The 12,277-nt window shown below is 45.0% G+C and overlaps 2 protein-coding genes across 2 annotated transcripts in view; both read right to left on the bottom strand.

The window, feature by feature from the left end:
• Positions 1-12,277, bottom strand: part of kif21b (kinesin family member 21B) — a gene marked incomplete at its 5' end in the record, with an annotated part of 91,784 nt that overhangs the window by 79,332 nt on the left and 175 nt on the right. The window contains 7 exons of the mRNA XM_080728116.1: positions 597-792; positions 1,506-1,621; positions 2,608-2,799; positions 4,848-4,991; positions 6,468-6,617; positions 8,616-8,798; positions 10,370-10,592. Of these exons, the coding sequence (XP_080584242.1) occupies positions 597-792; positions 1,506-1,621; positions 2,608-2,799; positions 4,848-4,991; positions 6,468-6,617; positions 8,616-8,798; positions 10,370-10,592 (1,204 nt within the window). The remainder of the gene's footprint in view (positions 1-596; positions 793-1,505; positions 1,622-2,607; positions 2,800-4,847; positions 4,992-6,467; positions 6,618-8,615; positions 8,799-10,369; positions 10,593-12,277) is intronic.
• Positions 5,637-6,020, bottom strand: LOC308287788 (adenosine 5'-monophosphoramidase HINT1-like; the record flags this gene model as incomplete). The annotated part of the gene is made up of 1 exon (XM_080729063.1): positions 5,637-6,020. The coding sequence occupies one exon, from the start codon at positions 6,018-6,020 to the stop codon at positions 5,637-5,639; it is 384 nt and encodes a 127-aa protein (XP_080585189.1).

Genomic DNA, 12,277 nt, shown 5'->3' with positions numbered 1-12,277 from the left:
ATTGTTTGTGTGTGTTTGAGTGTTTTGATGTGTCATTTCCTTTTTTTATTTATTGTATTATTTCATTATCGATTTTTTTTTGGTTGTTTTTCTTTTTCTTTTTTTTTTACATGAAAAAGGTCATGGAAAAATGGAGTCCCTCTCACGCATTGGTAGGAGAATATCAGTCACCACTCATTTTCAATGAGTCTAACATGAGCCTTGAGCCTTGACCTAATGAGTCTTCTTAACCCTTTCAGAGCCAGTATATACAGTAGAGATCCTCATTTAATCCAATCAGAGACAGTAGACATCATCGGCCCCATTACATCCAGAATCTCTCCAATCGGATCATGTCGCTCATCAAAGCCAACGAATGAGGTCGTCTCCAAGCACACACCCCTCCCCCCCCCCCATCGCATTGCTAACTGTCCTCTAGTTAGTATAGTGGTTCTCAAAGTGGGGTCCGGGGACCCCTAGGGGTCGTTTCGGACAGTAGACCTTCATCAGAACATTGTCTGTCCTGATGACTTAAGTGTGCAGGACCTTTTTCTTTGATTTCATTATCAGAGATCCCTTTCTGAAAATACTCTAATCTTAATCTACACGGGTCTCACCGCCTTGTACTCCATCAGCTCCATCTGCAGGCGGGCGATCTCCGCCCGCAGGGAGCTGATCTGCTGGCTGGTCTTGTCCTGGTTCACCACCACCTTGTTCTTGATGTTCCTGGCACGGTTGGCGTACTTCAGCGTGTTCAGAGTCTCCATGAAGTCCCGGTCCGACGGGCTGACACAGGCGATCATCACCGTTTGACTGGGAGGGGAGGGGAGGGGAGGGGGAGGGGGGTGGAGGGAGAGGAGAGGAGAGGAGAACTTATTTCTCATATACTATAAGTATATACTGTACATCAGGGTTACCCAATTCGTTTTCCACAAGGGCTGAATTATGTCTAAGGTACCAACCCGAGGGCCACAACATTGCAGGGGGCGACAAAACCGTTTGTTTTGCATTTGTCATTTTAAAAATGATTTAAACTAGTGAAAACAGCCGATCTACAAGCACACAACGCCTCGCACTGCGAGGCGTTGTGTGCTTGTAGATCTGCTGTTTTCACTACTTTTGTGCGATGGCCTTGTATTATTTGCAAAAGAACGTACAAATTTGGAGATACAAGCTTTCTACCCGACAAAGAGGATATACTAGTGTTGTTGCTGCTCTTATACCACCATTATTACTGGGGTTGGTGTGGGCCAGACAGTAGCCCCCCGCGGGCCGCAAATGGCCCGCGGGCCGCCTATTGGGGAACCCTGCTGTACATATTATAAACTGTATATGTTCTGTATAAGGAAATGTGCCCCCTCACACATTAGAAGGGACAATATCATTCACCAAAACCAGGGAGGGGACGTATGTTTTGTGTGTGTGTGTGTGTGTGTGTGTGTGTGTGTGTGTGTGTGTGTGTGTGTGTGTATGTGCGCGTGTGCGTGTGCGTGTGTGTGTGTGTGTGTGCGCGTGCGTGCGTGTACCTGTTTCCTCCCAGTGAGTCCTGCAGCAGACGGGTGAGCTTGGAGTCTCTGTAAGGGACGTGGCCGCCCTTCTTGGCCTGGTCTCCCAGGGCGCTGATCACATTCCCCAGGGCCAGCTGCACGCGCACACACACACACACACGCACACGCACACACACACATTCATGTGTTTATTATTTCTAACCCTTAACTAGTTCACAGCCAAATCATCAAACGTCGCCTGCCTGATGATTTTCTGATTTTTTTGGGTATTTTTTTGAAATTTTTAGAGCCATAAATGACCATTCTAGCTTAATTTAAGCTTCAGCAATGATATTGCGATGGAAATGATGTCATCGATGACGTAACCCGGAAGTCATTTGCATATAGCATAGCATAGGCCTTTTTTAGCATTGAAAGCCAACGTTTTTCTTATCAAACTTTACCATATGTAGACGGATTTTCATTCGGAAAAAAATGAGAGGCTGACAGAGTGGTCACCCAGCATCATGGTCGATTGTTTGAAATAAACTGATTGCGCCCGTGAGGGCGTGCACGATGCTGTTTGTTTGGGCGCTCCGGCCGGCCGGCCGTTCCATTATAAACAAAGGCTGCAGGTCATTCTCATCCAGTCTAATGAGTCAGCCTGATCACTTAGTCGTTGGCGCACTCTTGTGGTATACAAATAGACTGCAGTTTACAATTATATTCTGCCTCATTGATTGTTGTATTGTATGACTGAAAAAATAATAATAATCCTGGCAGTATAGGCGCACAAGCATATTGTAAATGGCTGGGAGAGAGTTAAACTACAACCAAAAACAGCCAATTTATAGACCCATTTCTCAGAGTGGCACCGCAGCTACATGGCAGCGCTCCGGAAAAAGGGCTATACAAGCTCAAAAAGCTTGTAAATCGCATATTTTCAGTTTGCAACAGCACACAAAGTATAGGCCTAAATCATGCTTAACACCAAGTATAAATCATGCATAATTTTCATTTCATTGCGTGGATGAAATTAAACCGAGTTACGTTGCTAAATGGCCCCAATTCAAACACTTTTGTGAGGAACAGGAAAATTGTCCTCAGGTCTGAACTGTTTCTCAAACGTTCCATTCCTCACCAGTCCACAGTTGATGGAGATGCCCTCTCTGGCTCTCTCTCCCGTGGCCCCCGTGCGTTTGAGCCTCTCAGAACCGGCCAGGTCCACAAAGTGGAACTTGGCCATCAGCGTCTCGTACTCTGGCTGAGCGATGGAGGAGCTGGAGTCTACCCCTCCGTTCACCTCCTCCCCGTTCTCTGATCCTCCATTCACCTAGAGGAGAGAGAGAGAGGGAGGGGGGAGAGAGGAGAAAGAGATGGGGAGAGTGGAGAGGGGGAGAGGACAAAAACAGAGTTAACAAATAGCAGTGGAGGAAAATAATTACAGTTAGTTAGTACATTTATTAAAGGATATTTTGATGCCAATACCTTTGTACTTTTACCCAATTATTTCATAATATACAGAAGTGAGTGGTGCAAACACGACACACGTGCATATCTCCTTATATCTCCTTATATGGGCCGTTCTGTCCGTGACATCAGTTACTTTATGTATGCTATGAGCACGGATCTCCATACATGGAGATTTGTAATAATACATACAGAGTGAAATGTAGGAGCGGTTTGCACCACTCAAAAAAAAGAAAACTGAACAGAGTACTTCTCCCACCACTGACTGTGCTTTAGAAGCACAGTATGTGCTTTAGAAGTAATAATGATGGAGATGATTATGGTGCAGAAGTGAAATAAGGCAGTGGTTAAACGCACAGAACGAAGCCAGAGAGGCTGAGTGTGGAGACCCTTAGCACTACAGAAAATCAATGACCATACATGAAGATAGTTAGCATTTGTTTCTTAGGTTTCTTAGAACTTTGATTATATTGTGTTTTTTTCTAGATAGATATCCATTTGCACTTGTTATATTGCTGTTGATGTACTGACATATTATCTTGTGATATTTTTGTATCTGCTTATTGTAAGTCGCTTTGGATTAAAAGCGTCTGCTAAATGCCTAAACTGTAAACTGTAAACTGAGACAGACAAGCCCTGGTCATGATGATGTGCATGTTGTTCCTGTGTGGCTAACCCTCACCCTAACAGCTCCATTATATTAGGGTGCTTGGGAGATGTGGGCCACCATCATTAGGGGTGCTGATGATGATGTGGACTTGAACATGTGATGCCACTCTGATTCATGACCAATTGTCTGCCCATCTGCCATTTAAAAACACTGGTTCTCAATCTTTTTAATTTCTGGGAGAAATAATTAGGTCATAAAAGCAGCAGTGGCTCAGGAGGTAGAGCAGCCACTTGGGAACATAGATGGGAATATCATCTGCCGGCCCTCCGACCCATTAGCCAATTTTAGGATATGGTTCCCCTGCATACATAAAGGGGAAAATGGGGAAAGGCTAAAAAGGATACATTGTGCGAGTCCTTTGTGAAGTGTAACTGGCATTGTGACATAGAGTCAAACTGCAATACTTTGAACCTGATTCATGAAAAAAAGGTGAAAAAATAAAAGACCTGAACACAGTTGCACTTTCTGTCATCAAACAGTACTGCTAGTCTTGTGCTCTAGAGTGTTAGACCAGGCGTGTCAAACCAAGGCTCTTTTCAAGACAGACTGAACATGCATTTTGCACTTCAGTTCAGTTTTTCCAGGCTTTAGTTGCATTGTGCTCATGGAGGTGAGAAATATGCCCACTGGCACAGAACACTCTCAGAGGCTCTGACTGGCATGTTAGTCCTACACAGCACTCATGCACGATACAGTATTCATGTTCAGTGGTGACATTTACCATTACAATAATTCAATACATAAGGACCACAATGGAAACAAGCCCCTTCACTTTGTGTGTATCAGCCAAAACAATTAGCACAGATTGGAGATCCGCACTAATACACACAAAGTAACCGATGTCACAGACAGAACGGTCCATACAAGGAGATATGCACGTGTGTCGTGTTTGCACCGCTTACTTCACACTGGTGCAATATTTTTTGTTTAGCTAGTGTGGTTGCCCGACAGGGCAACACACTGTAGTCCTGGGGAAACTCTATTATTTCTAGATAAACTCTTTTTGAGAATGGGGTTTTAGACATTTTACCTTGAATCAGATGCAATTGGAAATTAGTGGAAAAACATTTGAGAGTGGTGCTAGTTTGAGTATTGGTTGAGCTTCACATGACAGTTAGCTTGCTGCTAATCACGTCGGCAACCACACTTGCACTTTCCAATTGCATCTGTCTAGTTCATCTCTCCCTCCCAGTCCCCGATCCCCTCTAACTTGAGAGTGTGGTTAAACTGTGTGGTTAAACTGTCCTCACCATGGGAGACTGCTGACACACCCTCATCTGACAGAGGTGGATGGTGAAGATAGCGTGTGACCTGGAGCTCTGCGAGTTCATCTGGGTGCTGGCTGTGGTGCGGGACAGAGCGCCCATCTTCAGACACTGTAACAACTGGAAGAGAGACAGATGGTTATATAGTTATAGTTATATAGTTAGAGTGTCCGCCCTTAAGATTGGGAGGTTCAATTCCCGGCCGGTCATACCAAAGATCAAAGAATGGGACCCAATGCCTCCCTGCTGGCACTCAGCATCAAGGGTTGGATCGACATACTAGTGTCATGTCCAGGTGGATGTGCTTGTACATCAAACTGCCTCACGCCACAGAAGCAGAAAATATAATAGGCTCCTGCCCTATGGGCCTCATGGCTCGGCAGGGCCAAGATTATTTTCCCAGCAAAGTGAACCTGTGTTTTGTATACTTTCTGAGTAATGTTATCCAGGTTGGGCGGAACAGAAAAGTGAAGCTTTTGGTCATGCTTCACTTGACAAAAATGGTAAGACGGAATTTCATTTGCAACTCGCGTCAGTGCAACCACACTTGCAATTTCCCAGAATTGCACCTTTCTACACAAAAGCTTCTCATCTGGGGTGGTCCCTGGTACAAAACCTTTTCAGACGGGGGTCCCACAGGCCAAAGATATAGATATCAATTTGGGGTGGTCATTGGCACAATAAAAGTTTGGAGAACCACTGCTTTAGGTTATGGTTGACACATGTAGAAGTGGGGGTGGTGTCAGAAGTGAGATCCATGGGTTCTTATCCGGGGGGCCATTTCAACTGGCGTCCCCCCAGCACGTGGATGTGGATGTGATAGACAGACTGGCCGCCGTGGGGTCCGTCGTTGACCACCACCCTGTAGCCTTTCTTAGCCAGCCCCACCTGCTCCGCACACTTCTTCGCCACTATCATCATGTGACCCAGCAGGGCGGCGTCGCCGTCTTCCGCTTTGGACAGCTGGACGAGGGGCTTCCTCGGGACAACCAGGAAGTGGGTGGGCGCCTGAGGGGCGACGTCGTGGAAGGCTACGCACTGGTCATCTTCGTGCAATATCTTTGCGGGAATCTCCTTGCGAATTATCTTCCCGAATATCGTGTCTCCTCCTGCCTTGGCGGCCTGCGCTTTAGCAATTTCATCTGCCATGTTGGTGCAGACTGATCATGTCACTCTAGTACCCGCCACCTATTTGCCTTCAGAACCTCCAAAATATGAAATATATAGAGAACAGGTCGTATTCTGTAACCACGACTGTGTAAGAAAAGCCTAATGATGTATTGCTAAACTATATGCTATTCTATAGGGCCTGTATAATATTCTACCTGCAATTGGATGTCCTTATATAGGCCTGTGTCTTGGGCATGTTGTAACACAGCCATTGCCCATGTATGGACTTCCCTTCCAGGTTGACTTCTCTGCCTTGGTGTTGTCAACTACAAGCAAACGCCCACCGGAGATACAATTTAACACGATAGTATCAAGAATAAAACAAGCACACTAATTATAGCCTGGGTGCCAGCCTTCTTTGGTCACAACAATCATGATATGAAACTTTCATATGGTCCCATCCCTAGAGTGTAGTTGTGTACACACCTCCTCTTCTGAATGCACCAGTCTGGAGGTGACTCCGGTGGTGTAGATGCTTCCACTGGCGTCCTCGTGGATCTTGATGTGGGACTTCCTGCTGCGACTCTCCACGTCTCTGGTTCCGTCAAACAGGTCCAGGATCTCCTCGTTGTACAACTAGAACAAAGAAGAAATGGGATAAATGAACTACATTCATCCATTCACACACACATGGCGGAGGAAACCAAGCGAGGCACCAATTTGCTCATCGGGACCAATTAGGGGTTCAGAGTCTTGTTCAAGGACAATTCGACAATAACTCTGGGGGAGCCCGGGATCGAACTGGGACGAGGCCGCTCTACCTCCCGAGCCACTGCCGCCCCCACAAGCTACATGTATAAGTTACATGTATGCAAATATGTACATACGTACGTATGCATTGTTAAATACATGTGTAAATTTCACATGAAAAAACTAATTGTGAGCTTGTAAGAACTGGCAACTGTATTTTATTTTAGTAGTGGTATTGGTGACTAATTTAAATATATTAACCCAAACATGCGAGATATGTTTTGTGCAACATGTTTAAAATCATAATCTAGTGAGTACAGTACTTGAGTAAGTGTATTGTTACTGTCCACCCCTGGTGTGTATTATTGTTGTACTACTAGTATTATTAAGTGTAAGCAGATGGGAGCGTATTCACACAAAGGATCAATCCTCCCATCTCTTCCACAAACAGGAAGTGACAACCGATGAAAGACGGGCGCATGCAGCAGGGCCCCGATGCATTGTGGGCTGTGATTGATGTTGGCCATTAACTGTGACATTATTACCCATGAGCCAGGTGACGAGATGAGGAACAGATGAGAGGGAGAGGAGTGAAGAGAGAAACGGTTTGTGAGAGAAAACAAACAGAGGTGGACACAGTCGTAGTAGGAACAGTGGTTCCCAACCTTTTAAAGCACAAGACCCAAAAGAGAAATTTTATGTCTCCCCAGGAGAAAGAAACAAAAGAAAAAGCAGGATGGATCCCGTTGGATCAGTATCAAATGTGTGTCCTTGAAATTAAAGGTGTCACAAGCTACAATAAATAATAGTAATAAAAGTAATTAGTCCCGTGAGATGTCTGTCTGGCAGGCACACGTCTGTCTGCCCCTCCCTCCCTCTCTCTTCCTTCATAGAGTGCTTCATAAAATGAGATCACTGGTGATTGAACTCTTCTCAATGTCTATAATAAATCGTCTCTTTCGGGTGGATGTCCAACACTGTTACTTTTCAGGATTCAAATTCAAAAGCAGGATCTACAAGCTCGAAGCGCGTGGCTTCGTGTCATGTTTCGAGCTTGCAGATATGCTACTTTTTTTACTTTTTTTTTTCTGTGACGCTGTGGTAGGATGAAGTAGGGCCATTCAAATATGGAGCTAAGAGTTTTCTGCCCGAACGCCGGCAATATAATTCTGTCCTTTATGTCTGTGTCGGTTTTAAATTGGTTTTAAATTATTATAAACTGACGGTCTCTTTTATGAACTGCCATGTTTTATGTTGCTTTGTGAGAGAGAACCACAATGTAACTAAGCCCATTTACTATGTTGTGTTTTATCCCCGAACTGCTGTTAACCTTAATCTGATAATTGTGCCAATGTTATGCTTATTTCCATCTGTAGGCTGACAGCTCACAGCTCACAACAGATGCACGTGAAAAGTGTGTGCGTGTGTGTGTGTGTGTGTGCGTGTGTGCGTGTGTGCGTGTGTGCGTGTGTGCGTGCGTGTGTGCGTGCGTGTGCGTGTGCGTGTGTGTGTGTGTGTGTGTGTGTGTGTTGTGTGTGTGTGTGTGTGCGAATGAGCGGTGGGGGTGGGGTACAGCAGCATATACTGACAGTCTGTTTAAACACAGAGTAGAAAATTAGATTTACTTCCAGGCTGTTGAATAAACTTAGATGAGCTAGCTTATGATAATTTTGTGTGCATTTGTGCGTGTGTGCGCCTGTGTGTGTGTGTGTGTGCGTGCGTGCGTGCGTGCGCGTGTGTTCGTTGGTTGATTTGTGTGTGCATACGACCATGAGTGTGTGTGTTGCGTCCATGTGTGAGTCCCAGCTGCGCGCATGACGTGCGTGTGCATTACGAGCATGAGTGTGTGTGTGCATGCGTGAATTAGGAGCAGTGCATCCTCACCTCCAGGAACTGGGCGCTGACTTTGAACTCGGGCGGCTGGATGCCCTGCTCCTGGGAGCGCTCCCGTCTGCTCCGGATGCCCTGGAACAGATGGTGGACGGCGCGCGGCACGATGCCCTGCTCCTCCTCATGCACGTTCACATCGAACCCTGTACCCATGGTGTAGGTCTTCCCACTGCCCGTCTGAATCAATACCAAACACATAACATTATCATCAAACCCTGTACCCATGGTGTAGGTCTTCCCACTGCCCGTCTGAATCAATACCAAACACATAACATTATCATCAAACCCTGTACCCATGGTGTAGGTCTTCCCACTGCCCGTCTGAATCAATACCAAACACATACATATCATCAGATCAAACCCTGTACCCATGGTGTAGGTCTTCCCACTGCCCGTCTGAATGAATACCAAACACACAACACATCATCAAACCCTGTACCCATGGTGTAGGTCTTCCCACTGCCCGTCTGAATGAATACCAAACACATAACATATCATCAGATCAAACCCTGTACCCATGGTGTAGGTCTTCCCACTGCCCGTCTGAATGAATACCAAACACATAACACATCATCAAACCCTGTACCCATGGTGTAGGTCTTCCCACTGCCCGTCTAGAATCAATACCAAACACACAACACATCATCAAACCCTGTACCCATGGTGTAGGTCTTCCCACTGCCCGTCTAGAATGAATACCAAACACAAAACATATCACAAACACATAACATTATCATCAAACCCTGGCCTGTACCCATGGTGTAGGATCTGCCGGGGGCATAGAATGATCACGTTAGGTTAGACTACTACAACTATAACTATACTGGGACTCATTATTGAGTAGAAAAGTTCTAATTAAATTATTGCAGCTGCATTGACTGTGTGTTTTTGTGTGCGAATGTGTGTAGTGTCTGTTGTGTTGTGATACTGTGTTTGCTTCCGGATATCTTTATTAGTTATAATGTGATTGAGTTTACAGTGAAGGTTTGTTTTTCCACATGCGGTTCTACTGATTCAATTTGAGGAAGAAGTCACAATGTCGATTTAACTCGTTATCTACAGTTTGGACCATTCAGCTCCAGTCCAGAGTCCTCTCAATGGTCCTCCACTGGCTGAATAAACAGGGACTCAGTCAAGTCATGATGGCGTACAAAAATAGCAGATCTACAATCTCACATAGCATTGTGACCCGATGTGAGTTTGTAGATCTGCTATTTTCACATATTTAATATAATTATAAGTGTATTGATTTGAGGCAAACGTTTTAAATTATCGCGATAATTATTTGAAGTCATATCGGCCAGCTCTACTGACTTGACTTGTTTGTGTATTTAACGTGTCGGTCAGTTCATTGCACGTACAGTAAGTGCAAATTAAATTCATTACTTCAACTACTGCAGGCCAGGGGTCTTCAACAGGGTAGAGGGGAACAGTGCAGACCAAGTACAGAGCCAATGGTCAAGTTTACTAAATATCAAGGGCATATTAACATGAATCCAAAATATTAATAGAAAAGATAAGTCCACAAACCAAGAACCATTAATTGACACAAGAACACTGATCACAGTGCTGAGGCTGCTGTCAAACAAATCTATGAAGTCTATGAAATGAAAAAGTAGAATCTGCAACACATATAGTGGGGGGTCCCTACTCATCTCTCTCTCCTCAGCTAAGCGTGTCCGTGGCCTGAACAAGACCCCTGAACTACATGGTCTGCAACGTGTGTGTTTGTGCGTTCCCATTCCCACCTGTCCGTAGGCGAACACGGTGGCGTTGTAGCCCTCCAGGCAGCCCTCGATGAGCTTGCTGACGCAGGCCTGGTAGACCTGCTCCTGCTCCGAGTTGATGTCAAACACAAAGTCGTAGGTGAAGGCCTTGTCCTTGCCCAGCAGCACCTGGGGCTCTCCGGGGGTCACCAGCGTGCAGACATGGCAGCCCTCGATCTTCTCCTTGGCCATCTGGGGCCGGATCCTGTGGACAGAGACACAATAAAAGAGAGAGTCAGACAATGGACTGACAGATACGGAGAGGTCCATACTGTATATGGGCTTAAAGGGGAAAAGGACGGATAAATACAGAGATCTCATCATGGGCATATCAGTCGTATTGGTGGTGCCACGTAGGTGTGCGATATGGTGATAAATATAGTTGAAGCGATGCAATGTCTCCACGATATGCCTTTTCAGAGTGATCGTATATGGTGATAAGTAACACTGAGGGAGCCATGTCAGAGAGAGAAAGAGAGAGAGAGAGAGAGAGAGAGAGAGCGATAGTTGATGATTTACGCACACTTGCATCAACGTGCGTGCCTTACGCTATACATAGCATGTATAGCGTAAGTCAACCTGGGGACGTGACAGCTTTGAAACCACACTGACCGAAGAACTGACACGTCTGACAGCCCACTTATACTGTAAATAATTAGCATCAGGTTTAGTTTGGCTGTAAAGAAGATGAGTGAGTCCAGATGTACCATAGAAGTAGCACTTCTCACATGCATGCTACACTGGGGTGCAGTTACTACACTTTGCACACCAACACTTTCTGATATAAACAATAAAGCCATCATCACACGTTGTTTGTTTAGTACTCAGTCACAATTACACTAATCATCCCCAACAACATGGACACTTCAGGAAGTTCAGACACATGCCATCTGATCGAAGGTACAGAACTTTGAAATGGCAAAAAAGTGTGTTGCCCTAAACAAACTGCCTCGGTGATATAATAAGCCTTGCTGAGCCATGTGGCCCATTGGGGCCGTTTCTGTACTGTGAGGCAACTTGATGTAAGTACACCACCTGGACATGACACTAGTATGTCACAGAGATACCTCGACCTCCCAGTCTCAGGGCGGGCACTAACCACAAAGCCACTGAACTGATATGATGGTTCTGTGTTATAATGGGGAATTAATGTATTGTCTTGGACTCTTGGTGTGACGTTGTTATGCTGCTATGCTGTTTTGTCTTTATTGTCCCTAAGGTACAATAAAAACTATTATCATTATAGTTTTCACATGCATACTGTTACACTTTTCACATGCCTACTGCATTGACGCGAATCCACCCTTCCAGCATCAATCAATCAAACGTTATTGTCACAACACCACAATTACTGTACAGGTGAAAGTGAAGTGAAACTTCTTTATCTATGCAGGCTTTCCTGTTTCCAGTTCAAGGCGGGACTAGATGGAAAGCTTTGTGGTACCGAGTCAGAGTTCAAGAAATATCGTCGCTGTTGGGGCAGAAACCTCTTATCTCCATATTCGAAGTTTTTAGTTTTTCAAAAATCTAAAATCAACACCCTACTTGATCATGCTACTGTGTCACACAAAGGCATCAAAAGTAGCACATCTGCAAGCTCGAAAAGTGTCGCGAAGCGTCATGCTTCAAGCTTGTAGATCTGCTACTTTTAGCGTGTTTTAATTTGACTCTTGATAAGTTAACATGCAGGTTTGGACATACAATATGTGGTTTCCAACCGACAGAGACGATAATATGGAACACTATTCACCACCAGACAGTCATAGTTCATTAGAAATATGGAACACTATTCACCACCAGACACCAGTGGTGCAAGAAAGACTGACAGTACTTTTCCATTGTGTAGTAGAACCAATACTCAACTATAGCTTTGCTTCCCACTGCAGAAAG

This window comes from Nannobrachium achirus, assembly GCF_963921795.1.
Source record: "Nannobrachium achirus genome assembly, chromosome: 6".
In the NCBI taxonomy this organism is placed as follows: domain Eukaryota; kingdom Metazoa; phylum Chordata; class Actinopteri; order Myctophiformes; family Myctophidae; genus Nannobrachium; species Nannobrachium achirus.
The sequence above is the reverse complement of the archived record's forward strand: the minus strand, read 5'-3'. Positions and strand labels throughout refer to the sequence as shown.